The 25,654-nt window shown below is 40.2% G+C and overlaps 4 protein-coding genes and 1 long non-coding RNA gene across 8 annotated transcripts in view; 2 read left to right on the top strand and 3 right to left on the bottom strand.

The window, feature by feature from the left end:
- The window catches only part of Meltrin (meltrin), a 58,565-nt gene extending 52,974 nt beyond the window's left edge, over positions 1-5,591 (bottom strand). The window contains exon 1 of the mRNA XM_043414720.1: positions 5,148-5,591. Within this exon, the coding sequence (XP_043270655.1) occupies positions 5,148-5,274 (127 nt within the window). The 5' untranslated portion in view covers positions 5,275-5,591. The remainder of the gene's footprint in view (positions 1-5,147) is intronic.
- Positions 5,592-5,991: 400 nt separating this feature from the next.
- Positions 5,992-10,785, top strand: LOC122408376 (cilia- and flagella-associated protein 206). 2 transcript variants are annotated; one of them, XM_043415115.1, is made up of 11 exons: positions 5,992-6,142; positions 6,223-6,569; positions 6,668-6,837; positions 6,930-7,191; positions 7,272-7,509; positions 7,645-7,718; positions 7,855-7,922; positions 8,165-8,306; positions 8,538-8,636; positions 8,735-8,870; positions 8,956-10,785. In XM_043415115.1, the coding sequence occupies exons 1-11, from the start codon at positions 6,050-6,052 to the stop codon at positions 9,214-9,216; spliced, it is 1,890 nt and encodes a 629-aa protein (XP_043271050.1). In that variant the 5' UTR covers positions 5,992-6,049; the 3' UTR covers positions 9,217-10,785. The 2 variants fall into 2 exon arrangements, with proteins under 2 accessions (XP_043271050.1, XP_043271049.1); XM_043415114.1 differs by having other exon boundaries at positions 5,994-6,142; positions 7,645-7,747; positions 8,158-8,306.
- Positions 9,689-15,414, bottom strand: Non2 (upstream activation factor subunit spp27 homolog Non2). The gene is made up of 4 exons (XM_043415124.1): positions 15,257-15,414; positions 12,958-13,048; positions 11,964-12,507; positions 9,689-11,794 (listed from the first exon to the last, which is right to left on the bottom strand). Exons 1-4 carry the CDS (start codon positions 15,297-15,299, stop codon positions 11,678-11,680), a joined length of 795 nt encoding a protein of 264 aa, XP_043271059.1. The 5' UTR covers positions 15,300-15,414; the 3' UTR covers positions 9,689-11,677.
- A 2,138-nt stretch (positions 15,415-17,552) lies between these two features.
- Positions 17,553-21,621, top strand: LOC122408382 (uncharacterized). Of its 3 annotated transcripts, none has more exons than XR_006260477.1 (5): positions 17,553-18,054; positions 18,158-18,326; positions 19,755-20,014; positions 21,221-21,327; positions 21,426-21,621. It is a non-coding gene; the product is annotated as an uncharacterized lncRNA (long non-coding RNA). The 3 variants fall into 3 exon arrangements; XR_006260476.1 differs by having other exon boundaries at positions 19,755-20,214; XR_006260478.1 differs by having other exon boundaries at positions 17,556-18,054; positions 19,755-19,881.
- Positions 18,346-22,449, bottom strand: LOC122408380 (uncharacterized). Its single transcript, XM_043415125.1, has 6 exons — positions 22,312-22,449; positions 22,070-22,213; positions 21,616-21,750; positions 19,252-19,395; positions 18,727-18,846; positions 18,346-18,500 (listed from the first exon to the last, which is right to left on the bottom strand). The coding sequence occupies exons 1-6, from the start codon at positions 22,382-22,384 to the stop codon at positions 18,424-18,426; spliced, it is 693 nt and encodes a 230-aa protein (XP_043271060.1). The 5' UTR covers positions 22,385-22,449; the 3' UTR covers positions 18,346-18,423.
- Positions 22,450-25,654: the final 3,205 nt, after the last annotated feature.

Below are 25,654 nucleotides of genomic sequence, written 5' to 3'. Positions count from 1 at the left end.
CTATTTTGTTCCCTGCCAAATTTGCGATTCGTAGTTTTTCAAGCTGCACCAACGATTCATGAAATAAAAAATTGGGGAATTACAAACGTTTTTTTCGTTCATTTCGTTGGACTCCAACGTTGGAAACTTCAGCGTCGTAGCTTTAAAAGTAAAAAAAAAAAAAAACACACGACTCGTCGAGAAAATTTCGTTCCATGGAGGAGAAAAATTCTAACCAATGCTCGTTGCTTCGGTGACATATTTGTTTGCGAAATTGAGTCACTTCGATTCCGGACACCCTGTAAGTATCGGAACGTACGCTGAGTAAATCACAAGTGGCCGTATTATCTGTGGCATGAACGAAAAATTGATCTCTCACAGTCGAGCGCACGAGGGGGCTCGTGCTCGATGTGAAATTAGAGTGGGTATCTACGAGACGTATCCGGGCTTTGGGCTTCATTCCGGAAATTTCGACACGCCGTTCTTTCGAGTCTTATCTCGGCGTGGTCGGTGGTCAGCCTCGCGTATTCACAGGGGAATGTGTCACGGAACATTTTTCGAATAGCTTGCAGGTATCCGTGAACTTCGCGATCGAGCGAATCGGTTTTCGTTACGATTATCATGGGGAGGTTCGTGTCGAGAGAAAAGCCGGTTCCTCCGCCGCCATTTTTCTAGCGGCTTTCGTTCGAAGCACGAACGTGGGGAAAAGATCGAAAAAAAAGGGGTTTTCGAGACCGAATTAGAAGGCGTGACACTTTTTTCAGGGCCAAATTAATGTCAGGAACGAGATCGCCGGGCATTTTCCCCTCGGAATAGTTACGACGGTCCACGAAGCGGATAATCGTTGGCAGGTGATGTCGCCATTTTTTGTTTTGCCACGCGTGCGGGGCAGTCGGATCACAAAGAGGCGGTTTGTTCGTCATGCGGAAGTTTGGTCTACGCTTCGACACAGCAGGGGTCGTAAACTTTTGTCAAGATTCTTTCTCATTTTTTTCTTTCATAATAAACGTTGATATTTATATTGAACGATTATTTTCGACGGACCGATCCCCCACAGAAGTTCTAATCCTCACTTTCGACTTACGAAACACAAACGTACGGGCGAAGTGTGAAGAGCGAGCGCCCCGAGCGAGCGTGTGTTCGCTCGACCGTTCGTAGAGTGCGCGCGTGTGTGCTTCGCGTCACTATAGGTAACGGACGAAAAACGGGGGAAATATCCCACAAGGCCCCTCTTTCGTCGTTTCATGGCGAGCGGCGTAGAGATGATTCACTCGGCTGCTAATAAGCGCACAAATTCGTCTCTGAGTTTTTACAGAGCAAACAAAGACAACATTTTCTTACGAGATAAAACGATATCAATAAGCAAAGCGTGAAATGAGCATCAGGCTGAGAAATCGTTAAGAGAAAACGTAGAGATATCGAATCTCCTTTACTCAAGCGTATCCTGCTGGCGGAGCTCCCCATTTTTTTTCATCTGCTGCACACGTTTTTGCCCCAATGGATTTGAGGTTCGTACCGTTGGAACGCAGCAAAATATTTTCCCTCGCTTTTCACGTTTTTTCAACCTCCGCTGTCATTTTCACCAGAACATTTCGAGGCTTTTCGTTTTTTACATTTCCCATCCATACGAAAAAGAGCAGAGAGAAGGCTTTTCGAAAATAACCCATTCATCGAGGATCGAGCTCCGAAATGTTGCAAAATGAAATGAAATATAAAAATTCGTTACGGTTCCAGATACGATTCTACTTTGGCACGTTTTTTTGTCGTCGTTCCCAAATTCCACTCCACAGCATCGGGAGGCTTGGTGGATGGATTATTGACAGATGTGATTTCTTGATTCGGTGAATTCTCGATAAATTCCATTGGCACGTGGGTCTGTCTCGTAGCACGCTTTTTTCGCCCGCCCCACGGAACATAACTCGGGCTTATTTATGTGTATACACACGAATTACGGTCCTCGGTGTGAGCGCATACAGAAATAGAGAAATGTAGTCCACAGCGAAGTGATCTGAGCCTCAGGGAAATTTTATTCTCGAGATCCCAACACACAACCGAGCTGCCGCACATTCGCCGAACAACAATGGACACGAATTCGACAAAAGAGCTTTTGTGTACTCGCGCGAGTTGTCCATTCCCCGCGGTAGCGTAGCGTGCTTTTTCCTCCTCCTCTTCTATAACCTTATAGCACAAGACTTTTGTACTATTTATTTTTCCAATGGGGGGGAAAATGCTGCCTGGCTCTCTCACTTTTTCTACGGTGCTCCCGAACGACGATTGGAAATAATTGCGTACGCTAAACTCGATGAAAATATCCATGGTTAAACTTTACGTAAGTTTCGTTCGACAAGAAAGTTTATTCACCGAGCTATGTATTTCATGAGCGAAAGTTGTATCAATTAGACGTCCATGCGCGGGCGAAAAGAGCATCGAACGTGAAAAGAACATTTTTTTCTGGCGTTTCGAAATATCGTTACAACATTAAAGCAGGGAGTTCCACGTTTTTCCTCGATTTAAAAATTTCTCTGCATCGAAAAAAATGTTCTGCGTCGAAAAAAATTAACAAAATTTTCTCCATTGAATAATGTCTCCATAAAAAAAATCGTGGTGTCGAAAATAACAGGAAATTAAGCGAAACCAAAGTATTGTTACGCTCGAAGCTTTAATTCGTCAAAATAATCGTTCGCAAGATTTTTCCAGCTCGAGATCGTCGGGAGCGATACCATTGACGTCTCGTTATGCAAATCGATAAAAATGACAATAAAATAATAGGATACATTAGGAGAGAAGGAAAGTCGACGGAGTTGTGCGTAACGAGAAAATTTTCATTCTCATCATGAGCGATGATTGGATTCTCGATTTCTGTCGACCGGAAGACTGACTAAAGTATTAGCATAATAAAGAAAATCCACTGCGTGTCCGTGCTCATAGATGTATATCTATAATGGGATGCGTATGTATAGATACAGGGACAGGGAACGTTCCGTCGATACTGCTCGATGCTACGAGCAGCCTTACTGCAATGGTGCATTATTTATCGATCGCTAAAAGTCCGGGAACGACGAGGAGACGTTCACTTTTAACAAATAAATTTTATCGTTCACAATGCCATTTAGCATCGCAGTTGCTTCGAAGATGAAAAAAAAAAAAAAAAAAAAAACATATGCGAGTATGTTGGAAAAAAATGACAGAAGGAATTAGAATTGAATTAATGACAGCTCGAATGGAGAGATTTTCAATTAAGAGAGAGCAATTTTTACCACGAAATTGAATAATTTTTATGACAGCTCGAATCAACAGATTTTCGATTAAGAGAGAGCAATTTTTATCACGAAATTTGATAAAGTGACATTTTCGTTCTGTCAAAGGGCACGTGAATAACGGGAATGGATAGGTTGACATCGACGACAATGTTGATTCCATCGTACATCGGCGATATTGAAAATGTTGACGAATTATTAAGGAAGTTGAGGCATTAGAACGAAAATGATGTCATCGCTTTTAAACCGACTGCATCTTATAGAGTGAAATGTAAAAAGAATCAGTTAAATTTTCAGACAGTTTAGGAACGTCGTTGCTGAGAAAAATCAACAATTTGGATGACGCTGAAGTTTGCAACGTTGGAGTCCAACGAAATGATTTTAAAAAACCCTCCAGTAGTTCCAGAAATTTTCTAATTTCGTTCCCTGCTAAATTCGCAATTCGTAGTTTTTCAAGCTGCACCGATACTTCGTGAAATAAAAAATTGGTGAATTACAAAGGTTATTTTTGTTAATTCCGTTGGACTCGAACGTCGCAAACTTCAGCGTCGCACAATTTGGGCCAATTAACTCCGTTAAAAATGATACTAAAAATATGAAATTTTTTGGGCAACGCGAGCAAGGCTTGCTGAATAATGCCAATTTTTTTCATATTTATTAGGAGATTTGTTGAGATTGTTGTAATAATAATCTATTTCGCGTGCAGTTTTTTGAGGCTAGGATCGTCACCGTTCGTGTTTTCGAATGACCCGTTTTTCGTCTTTTTTTTCCTAACTTTTCTTTAAAGTGTATGCAACATTGCCAAACTGTAAACTGGCCTAACCTTTGAAAGGTACAGTCATAACTTTTGGGTAAAAAAATGACTGTACAGCCTCAACTTCCTTAAATGATTTGATCGCTTTTGCGCGAGCGCCATTTTTGAAACTAAACATTGGAATTGAAATGGTTTCTGATTATAAATACAACAGCCAACTCGAATTAAATGACCATTGCTCCGTCGATTCTCCAACAGTTGGGGATTACGGTCAATTCCTCAGATAAACGGAGCAGAATAAGCCTCTGACGACGAATGCAGTGAGCCGGGTATACAAATGAGAAATTTAATTCGCTCGACTTCGAAAGAAGTAACGAAACAGTTTTTTTTCCTCGAACATTTGGGCTCTTATGTGCATTCGTTATAATTCTTTGCTTCAATATTTATTGAGTCGCGCGTCGTTATTGCAGCGAGGTAATAATTAAAATTTAATATTCGCTTCGAATCTTATCAAATTCCACTCGTCGAAATATCAATCAAACGAAATATTATCGCATTCGTTGAGGCGTGAAAAAATACGATAATTTTCATAACTCGTTAATCATACGTAATGAAGGATGAAATAATATTAATTTGCATTCTGACACCAACGACATTTTTCCACGTGACCCAGATCCATAAATCTACACGACGAGAAAATTCAATTTTATCACTCGCAGTAAGACCGAACAACACCGTGGAAATGTAATTCTTTCGAGCCGAATAATCGATCGTACACGCTTCCGAACAGCTGTCTAGGAACATCGGATACGAGGAATGGAACAGTGTTGGTAAAAAAAATTATTAAAAAAATAAATCTGAACGTTAATACGTGAGATAAAACGTTGGTCCAGCGTCTTACATTACTCCTTAATGACGCGTGTGTTCGACGTACGGATGAGTGTATATAATGACTCACGCAGCCCAAGAAGTAAAAGAAGTTTCAAAAGAATAATTAATCATTTCTTGGTCGCCTATTTCCGCTCTGTTCTTCGAATAAATGATTTTTGCACATTTGCGAAATATTCAGTTTCGAAGAACCGATTGTTCTCGTATCGATTGAACGCGTTAATCTCTGTAGTTGAATATTGGGAAAAAAAAAGGAAAATTGGACTCACCTTGGCCTTGTACATGGGGTACCGCAGCGATCCACAATAAGGAAAGGGTGATAAAATATTTCCACCGCACCGTGGCACTGCACTTGCCAAAATCCTTGTCGTACTTGCGACAAACGTCACCGGGCATATTTTCACGTGTTTTTTGTGTTCTTACCCGCGCACTCTTAATCCTCTCTCAACACTCGCGCTATTTCTCCTCATTCAGAGGAAAACCATCGCGAGGTTTTTCTATATTTTTCAATCACGGATCCACCGTTCACGAAACCCAAAACAAACACAATACATACGCACACACTCACACTCGCACTGCAGACCGAACGATCACGTTGTTTTACAATAATTTTCCTTTATTTTTCTCTCTCTATCGTTACTACAGACTGTCATTCGTTCGCGCTCTGACTCACTCCTCACCGTACGGTTCTGCGTGCCCGACTGACGATGCGTCCTGTTCACGCGTTCTCTTGCATCCCCCCCCCCCCCCCCCCCCCCCTCTGCAATGTAGTCGCGCTGACTCGACAAGCCGCCGAACACGTCTGAGCGCGCTGAAAACGCGGGAAAATTCAAATCGTAAGAACAAAAACGGGGAAACAACATAAATATCGAACCTCGTCACTGCGCGCCCATATGAAATTATGCTTATGCAAGATTACGTAAACGATTTACTAAATCGTTTGGAATAGTAGTTCACTTTTTTAAAGAAAATTTTGAACTTTTATTTCTTAGATTTTTTTGTTTCGTTCTCGTATTATTGAAAACTGTCATAATAAAAAAAAGGAGTTTTATGATACTTCTTTCTTTCTTCAATTTCTACTCCCTGACCACGCGCATGCATTGATCAAACTTCGTGTCCGTGACGCATTGAGACAGTTAAACCGTTTCGAAAGACTGGCGGAGAATTCGCGATGAATAATTGGCGGAAGAATTTGATACAACAAGTTGTGAAGAAGTGTGACGACAATGAGGTTATGGTTTCGAAGGATTTAGTCTCATTTCTCGTGAGTATATGGCATATTCGTAATTTTGAAATGACCCGAGATTAGAATCATGGACGAATAAATGAGAATACTCGTCGCAGTTGACGCTCTCCGAGTTGAATCCCATCTGCCGAATTGACGAGAACGATGAAGGAAAGACTGAAAACGCAATTCGACACGTAACGGAAAAATTATTAACACAGAGTAGCCCCAGTTTGGCGACGCTAAAAATGCAACTTTATTTCGCGAAACATTACGCTAGTCGCGATGAAACTGTCAAAAAACATCGTCTCAGATTGCACAAAAAAACGGGCCCTCTAGTGGCCGAAATTTGCGTTACTGAACACCTTGACAGAGATCTCGATGTCGAAAGACTCTACCAGAAAGTCTTGGTTGTCATCACCTTACTCAGCGGACTCGGCAACCCCATGGTAGCTTCTGTTTTGAGGTTATAAAACCAAGTTTCCATAATCTCATGAGAGCCCAATCAAATTTTCCGAACCAAAACTTTATATTTTTCGATCGAAATTTGTTATTTTTTCGTAGAGAAGTTGCCGTCGCACTCCAAAGTGTTTTTCAACCGAGCGAGCTAACGAATTACGTGACTCTGACGGAGCAAGAGAAGGAGGAACAACTGATGGAACTCGTCTGTATTGTGGCGGGAATTCGAATTTTCAATCGCGACTGCCAGCGTGGGGGCGAAGGGATCGACGATCGTGAGTCAATAATACTTCTGTGTGCGATTAAATGCTCGAAAATGTGTATTTTCACTGTGTATAACAAATATTGTGTAATGCGAATTTGCAAGTTCCTGCAATTCTACAAGAATCTGTTGGTAAATCGAGGGATTCTGTTCTCGAATTACTCGAGGATCTCATGAAAACAGTTTATCGTTTGACTTCGGCGGTCGAAAAAATAATCAACGTAAAAACTGAGGAGAATAATGGGACTCAGGATTACGGCGAAAGCGAAGAAGACCGAAAGTATCCGCAGGATGCAACGAGTGACGAGGATTTTTCGTGGGCAGTTGAATTATTGGGAGCTTGTCGACAGCAAGAAATTTATATCAGGCACGAAAACTTCAGCATTCAAAACATTGGAAATATCGTCTTCGGTCGTTCCAACCATTTTCTTTTTGTTTCTTGGTTAGAAAACTTCTCGGAGACATAGAAATTTGTGACAATGAGATAAAGTCGCTGATGGAAAGACTGCAGTCGAGACTCTTCAAGCTCCACGACACTGTGCGATATCGAACTGCCATCCCTACTCTACAAGTTTACCCTCAATTCATTGACCTCGCCGACATATGGATGAGACTTCAGGACGAAGTTATCGTTCTCAGTCACATCAACAACTTTTTATGGCAACTTCAAACTTTGTGCACAAAGGTACAATCTCTTTATCGATTTATATCGAACTAGTGTAAACGAAAAAATGTATTGGGAATTTTAATCTCATCAACGGTTTTAGGATCGAATATTTTTTCACGATTTTTTCTTCCAAGTTTTTTTGCATTTTTTTAGAACGTTAACGTTCACGATCACACGCGTTTGGATGACTTGCTTGGTGGTTGTGAAATTCTTACTGATGCTGAAAGGTTGGAACAGTCGATGGGACGATTGATAAGTAAAGTTGATGAATTCGAGCATTCAATGAAATTGATGTTTTCTGCACTGTTGAAGTTTTTTTGTTTTTTTTCCCCAAAATATCAATCTATGGAATTTTCATTGCAGCGGACGGTGGCGAGTGTATGGTTTTTTATCCCAACAACACCAAGGATTTCGAGCACATAAATCTCCAGGTGAATAAAAATTTTCGACAAATATTTCACCGATCGATAATTCGACGTTGAAATATTTCGAGAAAAAGCGCTTTACAACTCGAGCGAAATCGCGGAAAAAAATGTCTCACCTGCTCCGCAGCGATTTTTTTCCCGAATAAAATTTCCATGCCAAAAGTGCTGCGGACAAAGACGATTTTTCTTGATGGGTCTCGTAAAATTTCCCCCTTTTTTTCACCAAATGCTCGTTACAAAGTTTCTAGGCTTTTGTGCCTGGAGTTTCGTGGCTGGGAAGGGCTCTCTTATTCCTGGAAATCCGAACATAGGAGTTCTCAAGTGGAGAGGAAAATATTTCGCTTTTAGCTCGGCCGATGCGGCACGGAAATTTGGAGATGATCCAAACAGGTCAGTACACTTGGGGGTCAAGTTTTGGACGATATAACCATTCCAGAAGACTCTTGGAGGGCTCTCAAACAACTTTTTCCTGTCACGATAAACAAAGAGACGAATATAATACGATTTGAGGAAAATTATTCAGAAAAAGAAATGTTTAAGATTCAAGATCGAACGAACAGCTCCGTAGAGCAATGCATGAAAAAATGTTCCTAATCTAATAATGAAATTGCTGTTTGACAGATTCACGTACGAAGCCCTCAACTTTGTACGTCATCACTACGAATACGTCCACTTATTCCAGCTGTACGATGACATAATTGCGATGAAAAGTCGGGAGGAGTGAGTTTCGAGTTATCGGACGTTACGTCATTGAATTGATCAACGGTAGAAGAAAAGCTGAATTGAAAATTTGACAAATCGTACTTTTCAATTGTTAGGATTACCGAGGATGGCTGTCATTTGAAGATTCATCGTGATCAGGGAATCCAGACCGATTTGCACGTTTTGCCGACTCACATCGACAAGGATTATACTCACAGTATTTGGGAGTACAGAAGAAGAGCTCTGCGATTGGTAAAAACTGATTTTACATTCGAATGATTTGTATGAATTCTTGTGGATTTCTTCTCCTCGTAACTTTCATTGTTTCCTCTTTCAGGCAACGATTGCTCAGTCCGCAACTCGCAGCACCCAAACGGCGAATTCTCTCTTCCGGAGTGGTGTTTACGTCCAAGCTGCGTTGCCGACAGACCGAGCGATCCAAACACGCAGAGACGGCCAAGCCAATACAATGAAATTCAAGACTTTTATCTTTGGACTTCGAGGTAGAAGAGATACGAATCAGCACGTACTGACTTTTGCCGATGACGAATTCGCTCAATCGTCATTTTTTTCTAAACCATTTTCTCAATCGTTGTGAAAAATATAAATAAAAAATCCACTCCGTCCGTGAATAAACATCGACGATTCTTGGAATTTTATCGTCAGGGATTGATCGCATTCCCTGCTCAACTTTTCCAACTCACTGGATTTTCCTGATGGAATTTTTTTTTCGTTGGAAACGTATTTAAAAAATTAAAAGGAAAAAAGTAATTTTTAGCTCACGGTGAAAATGTGTGAATTGAAAACTTTGATTTTTCCACTTCAAGTGATAATTCGAGGAAATTTATTCCCTCGGTTCAAAAAAAAAAAATATGTGATGCGTTCAAAATATTTCTACGAATTTTTGTTAATTTGTAGAAAAGTTTAAGAGTTTTTCCTTCGTTTGTCTGGAATACTGCCTTAAGATCTCGTTCATTAACTCAGCCACACAATGAAGAATTGTTATGAACAAAACTCGTGTGGGAGAAGGATGGATCGTGACGAGGTTGATGAATAATTTGTAAATGGAATATTCGATTGCTTTTGTCTTTTTTTTAAACGCTCACGTACGATTAAAAAAAATGAAAGCAGTACCGTTTAATAAAACACGTTTCGTTTCGAGTACACTCACGGAACACTGTATGTTTTGATGAAATAGTTTGTCGTTAATGTTTGTTTGCTTGTTTTGTTTTTTCCTTTTTCTTACGAAGAGAAAATAATTGTTTTTCACAGATTTTTCATTACTTCTTTTTGCTTCGTTCTTAGCTACGATAATCCGATAATTCGCTATTCCCGTCTGTGCCAGCTGTTGTATTTTCTTCAATTTCATGGGGATTTTCGTATTTCGCTGTTGTATTTTTCGCATACGATCACGTTTTTCACGTTTCGTGGGATTTTTTTCTCCTTTCTCCTGATGGCCGTCAAGACTTAGGCCAGCATTTCATTAATTTATAATCAAAATACATAAGTGTGTAGTTTTATATGTATTTATATACGTATTTTTAATACATATTCATGTATATTTCGCACGTAAAGGCTCGAAAATATCGTAAAATCGAGCTGCTTCGAAGCGTGTTTTTTTTTTTATTTTAAGAGAGGGAGAGAGAAAACTCGTGCGAAATATACGAATATGTATTCATACATATTTGCTTTTTATCGTTTTACTTTCTACTCCTCCGTAATAATGTGCAGCTGGCGCAGAGAAATTCGGGAGAGCTGCTGCACGCACACACCTCTCTCAACTTGAATTATTTTACGCTTACAGTCTTACCTTCCCATACTGAATACACATCCATCATCATCATTATCTCATCATCATCATCATCATTATCTCATCATCATCATCATCATTATCATCATCATAATCACCTTTTCAGCATTAAATCTTAAACATTAGGTCAATTTTTACACCAAAAAGAACTACTTTACGACGATAATTATTAATTACACGTGAATACAATTAAATCCTTCGCTTAGTCATTAATTTCCATTGTATAATGTAACTATTATACAGAAGAGGTACAGGATGTTGATTTCGCCATGATTTGGTTTGTTTTTTTTCACATTAAATTCTTTCAATTATCCGTGTCTCGTGACTATCGCATTTTTTTTTAGTTTCCTCGTAGTTTTCTCTCTCTCTCTCTCTCTCTCTTCTTCTCTTTGTTTCATTGATCGTGTTTTTCTTCCTTCTCTACATTTTTCCCCCTGTTTTATGATTGTTTTTCCCAAATATCGCAAGAGCACGCGATACTTTGCCCGTTAAAAAAAATCTCTTTCTCGAGAAGTCATCGATGATAGTTATGGTAAATTAAAATATGAAAACAGTCGAAACGAAAAAAAAATTCGTTATCTCTCGGTCTCTTTTTCAAGTCCGGATGACTCTGCCCGTGATGAGCCCTTCCTGGGGATTGTTCGATTTGCGAGCACAATGATTAGTCTGTCATTTTCCCGCCCCGAAAATTCCTCGTTGGCACAAAAAATTACTATCTTTCGTACAATTCCCCGTTTCTTTTATCCTTTCGCTGATTTTTATCTTTACACAACTCTTGGTTTACTCTTTTGAAAAATGGTTAAAAAATTCTTATCGACGTGCGAGATTAACGCACTCGAGATTTTTGTTTTAACAAAAAAAATGACGCTAAAAAAACATACCGAATGTGGGACATTGGGAAGCGATCGCACGACGAAACTTCCGTCAATGATGACCTAAATTCGCAGCTCTTTTTCTTCCTTCTCTTTTGATCTTTTCATATGCGGCGTTCTTACTCTCTCAAGATTTTTTGTTTTGTTTCAAATGATTTAAGAAGTGTCTGTCGCGCAAAAGAGACTGAGAGATGATGCCCGTCTTTTTCGTTTCCTCATCTTTCCTTCTTCGTGTCCCCCCCCCCCTCTCCCACTTCTCCTGTTTCCTCTCACTCTCTCTCTCTCCCTCACTCGGCATCGTGGAATAATGTTATAATAATGTTATAACTTTGTGAAATAATTTCGGGGTATGTCGTTGAGGTCGCGAATGATTTTCTCTAGTCTACGAAGTGATCTTTGAGGTATTTCATCATACCGAAAGTCCTGAAGCGCTTTATTCCGAATACCTTTATCAGCTCGTCATCGCAGATCGCAAATTGTTTATTTTTCGGGTCCTGAGAACAGAAACAACACAATGAGCATTCGATATAAAAAAAATCATCTCAAGACCAATTTTTAATATTCGCACAGCCTGGACTTTGCTAAAATAATCAGTTACAGCCAAATTGTCTTTATTGAAAAATTAAATCGGGGGAAAAAGTGGTGTTTTTCCAGATTACGTACATAGAGATCCCTCTCTTTGATGATACTCCAGACTTTCTTGACAACCTCGTGTCGGGCCATTTGTTTGGCACCAACAACAGCGGCGAGTTCAGGGGAGAGTGTAATAGCGCGCGTATAGCCACCGCCACCTTTGCCCTTTCCTCCGGCCTTCTTGCCCGTTGTCGCTGCTTTCTTAGCTTTGCTGCCCCAATCCTCATCGCTGTCGCTGTCGCTTCCCTTTTTCGCCTTCTTTTTGCCGGGGCCTTTTTTGGGTGTTGCTTTCGCCGCTTTTTTCGGGCTGTATTCTTCGTCGCTCGCGTCATCGTCGCTCGCGCTTTCCTCGTCGTCCGAAGAATTCTTCTTGTTGCGTTTCGCTGGCGGAGTCTTTTTCGGAGCTCCACGTTTCGCTGGTTTCTTCTCCTCTTCCTCTTCCTCCTCTTCCGATGCTTCTTCCTCCTCGTCTTCGCCCTCCTCCGACTCTTCGCTCGCAGCCTTCTTCGTCTTTTTCTTGCTGTCTTGCTTCTCTTGTAAGTGTTCCATAACTAAATCGTCAACTTCCTTCTTCCTGTTGGGATCATAAACAATATTTCGACTTTATTACTCGAGCTCGAACCTCTTTTCATTCGTCAAATTTACTCCTTTTTTTATTGCTTCTCATTTTCATATTTTCTTGTTAGAGGGGGAACGAGGTAATGGCTTATGTGATTTCAGCCTCACGCAGAGTCCCTCGTATTGATCTTGGACACAGTCAAACCTCCTGCTGCACTTTTCTTGGCACAGCAGATTGTTTTTTTCGTCAGTAAGATACTCGATCTCACTGATGCTGTGTCCGTTCGTTGCAAATCATCCTTCCACTCTACGATTTTTATCTTCGCTCGAATTACAAAATTACCTTTTAGAACAAACATTTCTGCGTCTCGAGCAATCTCAACTCTGCATTAAATCGTTTCGTGAAAAAGTTGTTTGCATTTCTTACTCCAAATTCCCGAGAATGTCAAAAATATTTTCAATTTACCTTTCCGTGAGATCAATGTCGAGCTTCTCTTCGATCAGTTGTCTCACTTTTTTGGCTGACATAGTTTTGAGGTCGGCGTCCTTGAGGATGGCTGTGAACAAAAAAACCACAGAAATAATAATAACTCTCGAAAAACAGGCCAATATTTGCATGAAAATAGAGACTTTAGGAGAAGAGGCGGAGACGAGTGGAATAATCGATTAAATTTTTTTCTACACGTACAAAACTGTATATACATGAATGATTCGTTGTAACAAAAATGATAATTGTACGACTGTCGATTGTTAGAGCCGCTAATGCGACCCATGATAACAACAATTTTTCTTTATTTCGCAAACTTGCGTCGTCATTGTTATTATATTTGATTTATTTTTTCCATACGTGACAGCGTCAGAAAAATGATGGGAAAAAAATAGATGGAAAAAATTTGCTCATTTTTTTCGTAAATACGAAACTAACTTTATTATGATTATTGAGGATAAAGTTGGACGAATCGGCCGCTAGGTGGCGTCGAGTATTTGATAAGGTCAACGAGAAAAAAAACATCGACTTAAGCGAGTTGGGAATCCTTAATAATTCGAAACAACACGATGGGGAACGGGTTCGAGAGAGAGAAAGAGAGAGAGAGAGAGAGAGAGAGAGAGAGAGAGAAGCAGAGAGAAGCAATTTGTAGCGGCAAAGTTCATCAATCAGTGGTGCTGTATTGATTTTCCATCGTTGAAGTTGATATCCATGCTGTGGAGGGAGAGAAAGAGCGAGAGAGAATGTGTATTCGGGGGAAGCGGAAGTCGGATATTTTGGAGATTCGTTGAGCAGTCTTGTGTTACTGCAGCCAAAAGTATACGCATTGCTATATACATATATACATGTATTTACGTCTCGGCTCCATCTCTTTTGCTCCCTTCCCTCGGCCACTTCATTTTCTCCCTCTGCGCTGCACGCGCGACGACACAATATGAAAGAAAAATGGCGTAAAGACCGGGCACAGAGACACTTCCTAAGTCCTTTTAATTCGGAGAATTCCGAGGTATCGATGTACACTCGCGGAGTATGCTGGCGTATATATGGGGATTTTACCCACTTTCCTGAGGCGGGAAGCGGCGAAATATCGAACATAAATGGCCGCGCGCGCGCCACCAGCGCCGACGATCGACCGTAATAACGTAGTCGTCATATGTATGCGTTGTGTGTGTTAAGCGCGCATATATATCTCTGTCATCCTCCAAATGCAAACTAAGGCGTCTCTTCGCCTTCGAACCAATAATTACTCATTGTACCGGAAAGCTCCATGTTCTATGACGTTTTTTCTCAAGTACGGTTTTATTTTGGAACGGGGAGAAAAACAAACAACGATGTCGAATGTTCTATTTCGCTCTCGAGTACGCGCTTAATTGGAGGTGAATACAAACGCGTGGAAATCTCTTAAACTAGTGGAAAATAAAGTCAAATAAAAATGGTTGACTTTCGAAATTTTTGGAGGAAAAAAAAACCACGGGATTGATTTTTATTTTAAACGAAATTACATTTTCTCTCGTAGCGCGATATCGCGCGGCAATTTGTTTCAATACGCACCCGGTAAAGTAGTCCCTCATTCGAGAAGGGGATCGAGAAATAAAAAATGGCGATTAGCCCGGGACGCACGAACGTTCTCTCAACACGCCACGGAATAACAATGAATTTTAGACTGACGAGACTCCATTTGTTCACGTTCGATTATAGTTTCGTGATAAAGTTACTAAATGGGGGATATCTCGCGTACTAGCTTAAAATGCATTTACAGGATTATATTCAAAAAGCTGCTCTTGTACGTTCCTTGAACGCTTCAATACATGGACGACGCCACAAATACAACACGCACATACACGACACAGGGACTCGCGCAGAGAGCGCCACTCTTCAACACAACGCAGTCGAGACCATTATTTCATGATTTTTCACGTTAAATTCCTTAAAAATCACAAATTTCCCACGTAATCGTTTATTTTTTTCAAAAAATTACGCTCTCGATGCACCAGAGGTTTTTCCGATCATGAATTTAGGTCGAGAGATACGTTGATGAAAAAAATACGCATTCAAGAATATCTGGTGTAATGGCCGGCGTGGGGCACGCCACTCGAGGGCACACAATACGCGTTCGGAACATTGCTGTACCTCCAGGAACGAATATAAATACGAATTATTTCTCTTGTGCTCGGGACTCCGGATTTCGATGCAATATTTAGCCAATATTATGAAGAATATTATAACACGTTCGAAATACAATGAAATTGCGTAGTATCAATGGTTTTTGGTAACTTACCGGCGATCTCCTTGCGGAGTTCGTCTTGTGAAATATCGACCATGGCTGCGTAGAGTAGTTGCTTCACACTGTGCGTTCTGCTGCCAACTGAGACGATATGCCGGCGCTCTCGACTCCCGTAGCGCGTTCGTGTTTGACGGTACACTCAAGAACGAAATTTTATCCGCTGTACCTATCTTTGCACACCTTTGTTTTACAAATAACTCGATTATACGATACTTGAGGAAAAAACTGTATCCACGAAATCGTATCAATTTTTTATGTTCTACAATTTTCTCATGACGCCCCACGCGTTTTAATGCGATCTTACGATTATACCTTATTCACGAGCAACCCGAGAGAAATTAAGTTTTCTTTTTGACTGTGAGCGAAGCTACTTGCTCGTAGGCCGCCGGTGGCGTCCCGTTGTACACTCCGTACATTTAACGTTTCGTTACATTCGCCAATAATTCATCTTTCATGATAAATAACTCGAGAACGCATCATCAGAAAGCAACACAATATTTACCGAATCGTGACAACTTTTTATTCTCCACATTTTTCTCATCACGCCCCATGCTCAATATTGCAATTTAACGAGACCATTTTATATTATCGCCAAAGTTTGACCGTTTATTCTTTGTTGTTAGTGTACGAAAACGAGGAGATTCCTCCCCACCATACGATGTATAGACTTTTTCGTTGTAAACGCATCGGAGGACCCTCTACTTATATTATTTATACATATAAACATACATACAACCTACAGTCGCGTCATGTGACAAATGATTCACTCGCGCGTTACTACTTGAAAAAGATCTCTTCGCAATAATGAAAAACAAGTGAGTTCATTAATATTTTTTCATGAATGTAAATTTTTCTGGAAATTTTCAAAAAATACGTTTATTTCGTCCTATCAACTTCTTACTATTAATCGGGCAATTAATGCACCATTTTGAAGCTCGAGCTTTCCGAGATTCCTCATTAAAATCTAAATGTTTTGATTTAAAAAAAAAAAAAAAAAAAAAAAAACACACGTCGTCGGGATGTCGAGTTAATCATCGCGAGGCTCCGTGATGACATTATTATTATAGCGAAGCAATTGTTTAACAGCTGAAAAAATGGTTATTTACATAAGTAAATCGTCGCGACCTTTAAGTTGTGGGTCAATTGCGCCTAAGCATCCGACTTCGGCGGACTTTTTATTTTCGTTCAATCCTCTTCCTCTCCCCCTTGGCCCGCGCCGTGAAGTTGTACGCCACCCCCCGCTTCGGAACACGATTGCCAGGGTGTTTCGGGGGGCCGGAGCAACGATTAGACACATACAGAGAGCATTTTGCTTTTCCCCTTGACTGTCCTCGAGACAGGCAGTGCCGCTGCCGGCAAAGCGACAAGCTCGTTGCGCGCGGCTAGTTTTCTCGGTCCTTCCTTCGCCTTCGGAGAAGCGAATGAGAGCGAGAGAGAAAACGTTCATTCGTACAGTAATCAACAAAAACAATAATGTGATACGTCGAACAAAGGCAACTTCGAAAATCAATATCTCGAAAATGGCTGAACCATTTATGACGATTCTTACACAAAATCGTGTCGATTTTTTACCAACTAAATGTTTGCCATTATGCCCTTTGAGCAAATTCTTCCGTCCTACGTCTCGATGCCAATGCATCGTACGTATTACCGAACCAACATTCTGCACTGACTGTAACACTCCCGTACACAGCCAGGTAACTTATTTGCTTATTTCTTTTACTATTTCCAGTCGAAATCTCATGTACATTTGTTTTTTTAACAACTTCATATTGTTCACTTTTTTTTATTCTCTTTTTTGGTATCTTACTTCAATCTACATAGCATCAGTTTTTTGTATTCTATCGAAAAGAAATGACCGGGATAGCGCTCGGTACGGTACCCCGCCACAGGTGTTTGAATCAGAGTCAATATGGCGGCCATTGACCGATGCGGTTACGCGCGCAACGTATATATATCCGTTAAATCTATACACATGTGAATACACTTCTCTCAATTTGCAGCTTGCAGTGTTACGATGCATATGAATCCATATAGCAGGTGAAAATTAAGTACTGTCTTGTGAGAGAAAAACCGCTTATTGAAAATAAACTGCGCTCGATATCCCTTCGTATATTATATATAATATACGAAATTTTCCCAAAAATACAATGTTCTTCGAAATGTGAAAATATATTGGAAATATTTCGAGAATACAATTTCTGCAGCAAAAGTGAATTAACCATATAAAAAAACTGAAAAAAAGCTACAATATGCGCAGAATCCAAATTCAGGTTTGTTTTTATGACAATGAATTATGACATAACCTCGAAAGAGCTTTTGTTCCCATCGATTAACGCCATTTAAATGCAGACGGGACGAGTCTGTAAAAGGAATGTGATTCAATTATTTTATCTGAATTTAATGGAAATTCATATGCTTTATTATTCTAAGCATTTATCATCCGTCGATAAATGGTAGTTTCTCAGCAATCGCCGAACGGTGGAGCCACTTAGTGCGTCGCGTAGTCGCGTAGGAGGCCCTATGGGATAATTATTATTCCGAAATCTTAATTACATTAGCAAAAAAAAAACAAAATAGGAAAACGTCGTTGCTGAAGTTTGGAACGATGACGAGAAAGTTTAAAGAAATGGCACTTGCGGTGAACAAATAGCCCCAATAAAAATTGGACTCTTGCAGTCGACATGCAATTATCTACAATTGTTATATTTCAACCGCGGCAAGAAAAAATTTCTCGTGTCAGTGAAGGCGTACCAACATTTTTCTATCAAGAGAATCAATGTTTTTAAACTGTGAGTTCAACGATTGTTAATTATTAAAAATTTGGACGTTATTTAAATTCAACGAATTAAACGTGATGAAAAATGAATGCTTCAAATGACAAATTTCGTCCAGATGGCGTCGTCATCGCAACAGCTAATGATCGGTCGAAAAATAAACATCCACGACGAATAAATGATAGAATAATCGACGAGTAATGCATATTTGAAAGGTTTCAAAACTGGAATTCCTTTGAATAGATGTAATCACGGAAATTCAATGGAAAAAAGGACGGAAGATTGAGGTAATGTGTACTCTAGAAATTTCACATTTCCTTTTCTCACCAATTTATAAAATAGTAGTATAAGTCTTATATAAAATGTACTATGCTACAACATTGATCAAAGTAAGTTTCGGTGGATCGATCGCACAGTAATTGTTGCAATAACCAAAAAAATCGGCTGATGTAATGCGGAACCTGGAAAAAATACAAGAATCAATCACCGTGTACAGGGCACGCGGTTTTCCATCATCGTTCAATCAGCTGTTACTTTTTTCTGTTTAAAATTTTTTACCGACAGCAGCGAATCTCGAGTTACTTTTTTTTTTTTTAGTAAAAATAAAAACTCTTGCAAAAAGTTTTCGGCATTTTCGGGGTATTTTGAAACACTGGAAACGACTAGCTTCAATCTGATTGAACGAACCTTTGTTGCAGTCGGGTTCGCCTATTCGGCAGGCGCATTCTCCGTTTCTGCATTCCAATTGGTTCGGACGTTTGTCACTTTCGTAACACTCGTAATCGCTTTTGCACGGTTCATAAATTCCTGAAAAAAAAATATTGAATGAAAAACAAAACCGATCGAATCCGAAAATTAGTTGAATATTCCTGTCAAAAAATACATTCGATGAAAAATCGAAAAAAAACTTGACAAATGCAACGTCTTTGGCTTGAAACTTGAACACTTTTTCTATAAATCGCTATCGCGTACGTTCGTTTGTGCTTCGTCGTTCGATAAACACGCGCTTATTTCCGGTGGCGCCTTTATCTATAAATACGAAGAATAAAGTCCCACGTAATCGTCAATTGGAATGGAACTTTGAAAAATAATGAAAACTGATAAACAAATAAATTGATTAATTTATAAATAAATAAAATAAAAAATAAATCATAATTGATAATGAATTTCAAATAAAAAAAACCAATTAACGAATGTGAAAATAGAACGTACCTCGTCTTTTCAAGCACGTGCCAGTTTCGTTGACGAAATGATGATCCGTGTAACATCTACAAACATTATCGATACAGTAAGCCATTTGCATGGTCTCTTTGCAGTCGTCGGTACGATGACAGGTATCCCCAGGTGCTCTTGGTCCTTGAAATAAACATTTTTATCGTTACTATCCAATTTTAACCCTAGAACGCATGACTGGGGTGTGAGCACACCCCACGCGAACTTCAAACCACGCTCCCGTCCTAACAAGCGACATTATCGACTGATTATCGACGGATTTTTTTATATATAAATTCAATTGAAATTAGTTTTATCGTACATCATTCTTTTCGTTATAAAAAAACGAAGAAAATGGTGTAGGATAAAGTCAGTTTAGCATCGTAGGACCGGATTTATAAGCAGAAAAATAGTGGGGTGCGTTCAAACCCCGGTCATGAGGTTGAGGGTATGAAAAAAGGCACATGAGGTGTAGGGTTAAATTTCAATTGTTTCTGCTTCAGGCTTTTATGGGTCCGACTAATCGTTCCTGGTGCTGTTCCCGGGAGACCTTCTCGGCTGCCCGCAGCCGCTGATACACATTAATGCATCGCATTTGAACGAGGGTCTGGACTCTGGAAAACCCGATCGGTAGAAGGCCCTTAATTTTCCTCAGTTTCGAGTGCTCGGGGTCTCCGGATACTCGGAGAAAAAATAGAAAAATTGCCTTCGTCCCGACCGTTCGGGCACGAGCCGGTGCGAGGCTGAGCGGTCACCCATCCGGGTACTGATCTCGCCCACTGCTGCTTAACTCGTGAGGTCGCTGGAATCATGCACCGGCCAAACGTCTAGCACTCAAAATTTTGCTAATAATTCATTTTACTATGTGACAATGAAATAACGAGAAAAAAATTCTTGGAAGAAATATAAAACGTGAAAATGTAATAATTGTTTGCGGTGACACATTCCGCGATGAAATTTCAAGTAAGCGTGACAAATGTAAAATTTATAATGGATATTTTCCTTCGAAAGATTCCGTTATTGACTGAAATGTCAACGCGTGATAATTTTTTCGAGCTTCGAGGTTGAAATTTATTGTCATTTTGGCGTTGATTTTGCTTCCTTCCTTTATTCATGCGAAGCTTGCTGTTTAAAAGAAACTCATAAAAATGTATCACCGCGTCATTTATACCACTTTAAAAGTACAAATGCTCGTGACGTTGGCCAGCAACATCTTTCCAGTGCTCGTGTAATGTTGATCACAATTTTACCTCCTTCAACCGCGAATCCAATTCATTTTTTTCAAACAATTTCAAGTCACAGTCATTCCAGAAGACGTGAACGTTATTGCACAAAACTTTCGAATCCTTTTATTCCTCGTTGGCTGAGAATAAATTTGGAGTTCAATTTCGAGCTATAAACGTCATTCGAGCTTCTTTTCACTCTTTCCACTTTATTTATCGTCTTCGTCAAATTTTTTTGCTTCGATGAAATGATCCTCGAATCGGTTCTTCGGTTCTGTGCTCATTAAGGTATTACACACGTCCAGAATTTTCAAAAAATTCATTTTTTTCTTCACAGATTACCATTCTCTATAGTTTTAAGCGTGTTTCTGTGAAAGTCGATGTTATAAAAATTCCCTATAGATCGAAATTTACGTGACTTGAAACTTTAAACGCGTTTTTCTCAAAACTACTTTTTCTGGCACGATCTGCACGATGACTCATTCACTTTTTAACATTGTTTGACCCTTTTTTTTTCAATATTCCAAATTGTTTTCTCCGCAGTCTGTCGAGTCGGATTTTTGATACTGCGATTAAAAGATTTTATAAAAAATCCAAGTGTGACATTTATGAGACGAAATGCAGACTTTTTTGAAACTGCCGTAAATTGCTAAATTCGTCGAATTTAAAAAATCCAGCTAGACACAGACTGTAACTTTATATAACTACAACTTTATTTTACATAAACCTTTTTATACGTTTTGCAGATCTACCGAAATTTCGAGGATCAATGATGCAGACCGTGGAGCAACTTTTTTTTCAAGTGCTTCGGGAAACGTGATTTTTAATGCTCTAATATTGGAGAAAAAATGAAGTAAATATCTTCACAAAGTTTAAATACCAAAACAACGTGTAAAAATGATTTTTATCGATTTCTATTGCTGTCCCTTCTAAAAATAGCTCTTTTTTTAGCCCCGTTTATGCACTGCTCGACGTATTTAAGGCGTTGCTGAATGAAAATATGAAAAAATTGGAAGAGCACTGCTCGAGTCGAGGCTGGTCGAGCCGAGGGGAAGAAAAATGGAGAAAATTGTTCTGGAATATTTTTAGGACATGCGACGACAAGGAGAGCTCGATGAACCTCCTTCGAAGTTGTACTTACTGATAATGCAGTTGGAGGAGTTGTGTATGTCGATCATGAAGTTGTCCTTGCACGCGCAAACGTTCTGGCGACATTCGGCATTCGTCATTGTCTCACAAGCTTGATTCCAGTCCGTGTTGCAAGGGGCGCCCAGGGCTGAAAACGCGAGAGTTTGTAAAGTCAAAAAGGTCAGATTTGCGAGAGACTCTGCGAGGAATCCGTGCTTGTGTTTCTTTTCAGAAGCTGCCGCGCGCAGTGAGTCACCGAGCCGGTGGTGACGCGCCGCTGAATCACGACGCGAAACGTCTGGCGAACGAATCAATGAAATTCATCTAAAATTCCTTGACAATCGAGTCGAACGGGTCGATCAATGGCTTTTTGTCAACGATCGTCGCTGGAACGTGCTCGCGGCGAACGGCGACACAAGAACGAATTTCTCCAACGTTTCGACGACCGCTCGCAAATGTGTACTCACTCACGTGGCACGTCGACTTATCGAGGCTCGGCGCGTAGTAAGTTTCGCACAGACAGAACTTCTGATTCTTGCAAAACGCGTGTCCGACGCACTCGCGGTCTCTCGCGCAGGGCTCCTCGACCCTCCTCGTCCCCGGCCATTTGACTGGAATCAGTAAATCAGAAGAGTCAAAACACCGAACGATTTATCCTCGCAGAATTGGACTTTTTCGTTTCCTTTCTTAAATACGCTTCGGGACTCACTTTGCTGGGATTCCGTCGTGCTTAGCACCGTCCCGACGCAAGCGAGGGAGAGGAGCAGAACTTTTCGTAACATCGCTTCGGAGGGCCCGTTCGAATTTTCGGCAAATTAAAAATTGAGCGTTCCCTTATTTCGGAGGCACGTCCGGGGTTCCCGAAGTCTTGAAACTCGACTGAATCTCACGGACGCTCCGGAGCCCGAGTGTACTCGGTGACTCCACGCGGCCCTTATCTGATAAATCCTTATCGCGAGGCATCGCGATAGAAAGGCCTGCGAGGGGGCGACGCGGAGAAGAGCGTAGCTGAGAAAGTTCGAGCCCAAAGATCGTCCGGATGCTTTTACGAAGGCTCGCTTCGGAGAGGCCCGAATGACGTCGGGGAGGGAAGTAACCTGAAAATGGGAAGAAAATTACGTCCAGTTGACCAGCAAAGCCGCGTCGACCGTTTCGACTCTGTCGCACTTCCCTCCTTATTTTTTCTATAACCGCGGCCTGCTCGAACTTGAGGAAAAAATCGAAATTCCCTGACCCGAGTCTCGCCTTCGCGACCCAGTTCCAAAATAACGCATCCCCCCGCGTGCTATCGTTGTCAAGGATCAATTTCTCCGGAGCTGCGTCCGCACACGTGTGAAAACGGAAATTGGAAACTCCCGGGACGATTTTAACAGACTCGTATCGCCGAACACCCCGAGCCTCCGTGTCTGCGACAAGGTCAGGGAACGTTGCGAATCGAAGAAGGGAAAAGGGGCGATCGCAAAATGAGAATGGAGAAGCGGGCACGAGGAACTCGGCGCTTCCACCGCCAGGTAGGAAACTCGACTTCGTTTTTCTTCGTTTTACAAAGTTTCCTCCGACGAGCGGCGTTCACCGGACGCTGCTCCATCAGCGACGCTCGGTTGCTGACTTTTTATGCCGAAAGCAGTTCTCTCAAATTTTACTATGTACGACAGGCAAAATTTGGGTCTGTGAGATTCTTACATCGAGCGATGTATCGATATCTGAATTGAACTCGTGTCGTTTGGTGGAATGTTTAAAATTGGTGAATTGGTGAAATGTCGAAAATGTTTTTATTGTTGAGTCGCAAAGGAAGTAAATTTTCTTTTCGACGACCATTTACTTGACAAAGTCCGCTCACGAACGAAGCGATTGCTTGAAATTTTGCTATGTGCCACTGCTAGTTGAGGAGGGTGGATCGCGACGATGCGATGTTGCCATGCTAAACCATCTTAAAAATATTAAGGTAGGAGTCGCGCGACAATCGATATTAGACGAACTCGTGATTTTTAAATTATATCATTTTTACGTGATAAACTTTCATGTGGCTAAAGGATTTAATAGGTCACCGAAGATTACATCAAGAAATTTACGATCAAAAATATAAATATAACACGGCATCTTATGAGAAACCCATCCCGCCAACACTGTGATTGCACATTTCATTTCCTTATCGATTAGATATAGTTTATGTTAAAATTATTGCTCCTCATGAATTATATTTATAAAGATTCCAATGTGACCATAAAAATATGGGGCCATCGACTCATTCGAAGATAATTTTTAAAATAATCTCGATGAAAACTCAGAAAATGGCAGGAGATCGACTGCCATGAAGTGGCTCGATATACTTGGTAACGTTAAGAATGTATACATATATGTATACTTTTCGTGAAAGCCGGTATATTCATGTATATATTGAAAAACCGAGTCAAATAAGCAATCATAAGATATTTCTAATCATAAATTATTAAATATGATCTTGTATAAATTTATACGAATACAGTTTAAATTGCCCTAAGATTTATTCAATACAGAAAACCTTTCTTATAGACTATTTTATTTCGACGATTAATAAACAGTCATTTGGCCATAGAGTCGCGCGACTCTTACCTTAAGATATGATGGATCAGTCGGTAATCACAACCGTGAGTGGGAGAGAGATAGCTGCAAATTTTGAAAAGGAAATTTGTCCGCATCGTTCGTCTGATCGAAGAAATAAAAATGTCATCGGATTTTTGCGATCGTGCTGCGTACGATGACATTTTTATTATTTTAATCGGACGAACGATGTCAAAGAGCTTCAATTTCAAAAATTCGAGGTGTGATCGGTATATCGCAACTGTGAGTGCGAGAGAGATAGCTGCAAATTTCGAAATCGAAATTCTTTGACACAGTTTGACCGATTAAAAAAAGGCTCCGATAGTCCGATTTTTGCCATCGTCCTGCGTAGGCTGACAGAGCCTTTTTTTAATTGGTCAAACTGTGTCAAAGAATTTCGATTTCGAAAATTTCAAGTGAGGTTAATCGACTGATCCATGCTCTTAAGAATTGCAAAATTATAAGAATTTCATAAAATTTGGTAAATGTATTCTTCAAAAGTATACAAGACGACATACATTTTTTTAGATTTTTCTACCACGTAACTCTCGAGTTATTGAACACTAAAGTTCACGTGTATAAACATTGAGTTTAAATATATAGTTATACATCTCGTGCATGAGAACTTCGATTTAACGCTCACTTATTCGATAACCACGTGGTAAAAAAATTGGAAAAAAATTGTATTTTTATACTCGAAGCCAAAGAATGTTATCACGAAATTTCATCAAATTCTGATTATTTTGATTTCGTAATCCACCCTTCTTAATTTTCATGTTTATACTGGCAACGTTCTTATAATGAATTTTTCTATGTCGTTGAGCAGAATCCAGTGCGGTAAAAAGGAAAATAAGAAACCATGCAATTTTTTGTATCGCACAGAGAAACGATTGCTTCTCCTGAATTTTCATCAAATCATTTCATTATTTACTACGTTTTTAATCAAAATTCGCTCGGTGTCCATGTTTTATATAGCACAGCGCGTTATTTATTATGTGCTACGGTAATGGTTCCCCAAACTTTTGCATCGTTTGACTCTGTAGCGATTATTATCATACGTTACTATAAAAAAATAGTAATTTCTGCTATAAAAATCTCCGTGTAAGTTACGCTGAACCTGGACGGAAGGTCGAGGCTTTGACATCCAAATATCGCGTGGCGTCTCCGGGTCAATTCTGTCCGTGCAGAAAAGGCATCCGCCGCCGCAACTTCCGGCTGCGGAAATATTTAATTCGAACGATCAAATCGATCATCATTCCCTGTCGATTCTCTCGCTGACCGTTCCCCGCAATCTGCGGAGACAAAGCGCTTCAATAAAATCCTCAAACGAGTCCACGTCGCAGACATTCTTTGAATTATTCATTTCGCCGATGTTCGTAAGAATCATGAGAAAATTCTAACCCGCTAATGAGTCAACGTAATCGGAGAACGTCCCGCAACAGCCGCAAGCAAGATTGTACGTAAGTGGCAAA

The sequence above is a fragment of the Venturia canescens genome, chromosome 3 (genome assembly GCF_019457755.1).
Source record: "Venturia canescens isolate UGA chromosome 3, ASM1945775v1, whole genome shotgun sequence".
NCBI classification, from domain to species: Eukaryota; Metazoa; Arthropoda; class Insecta; order Hymenoptera; family Ichneumonidae; genus Venturia; species Venturia canescens.
Note: the sequence above shows the minus strand (reverse complement) of the source record. Positions and strands in the feature narration are given on the sequence as shown.

Excerpts from the sequence above, each read along its gene's own strand:
- Non2 (XM_043415124.1), bottom strand. The coding sequence starts at position 15,299 with ATGGTCGATATTTCACAAGACGAACTCCGCAAGGAGATCGCCG. Across the intron at positions 13,049-15,256 it reads ACTCCGCAAGGAGATCGCCG|CCATCCTCAAGGACGCCGAC; the intron begins GTAAGTTACCAA and ends TTTTGTTCACAG. Across the intron at positions 11,795-11,963 it reads TCAAAGAGAGGGATCTCTAT|GACCCGAAAAATAAACAATT; the intron begins GTACGTAATCTG and ends TTCTGTTCTCAG.
- LOC122408376 (XM_043415114.1), top strand. The coding sequence starts at position 6,050 with ATGAATAATTGGCGGAAGAATTTGATACAACAAGTTGTGAAGAAGTGT. Across the intron at positions 6,838-6,929 it reads GGGCGAAGGGATCGACGATC|TTCCTGCAATTCTACAAGAA; the intron begins GTGAGTCAATAA and ends CGAATTTGCAAG. Across the intron at positions 8,871-8,955 it reads GAAGAAGAGCTCTGCGATTG|GCAACGATTGCTCAGTCCGC; the intron begins GTAAAAACTGAT and ends TTCCTCTTTCAG.
- LOC122408380 (XM_043415125.1), bottom strand. The coding sequence starts at position 22,384 with ATGTTACGAAAAGTTCTGCTCCTCTCCCTCGCTTGCGTCGGGACGGTG. Across the intron at positions 21,751-22,069 it reads TAAGTCGACGTGCCACGTGA|CCCTGGGCGCCCCTTGCAAC; the intron begins GTGAGTACACAT and ends TCGCGTTTTCAG. Across the intron at positions 18,847-19,251 it reads CACGTGCTTGAAAAGACGAG|GAATTTATGAACCGTGCAAA; the intron begins GTACGTTCTATT and ends TTTTTTTTTCAG.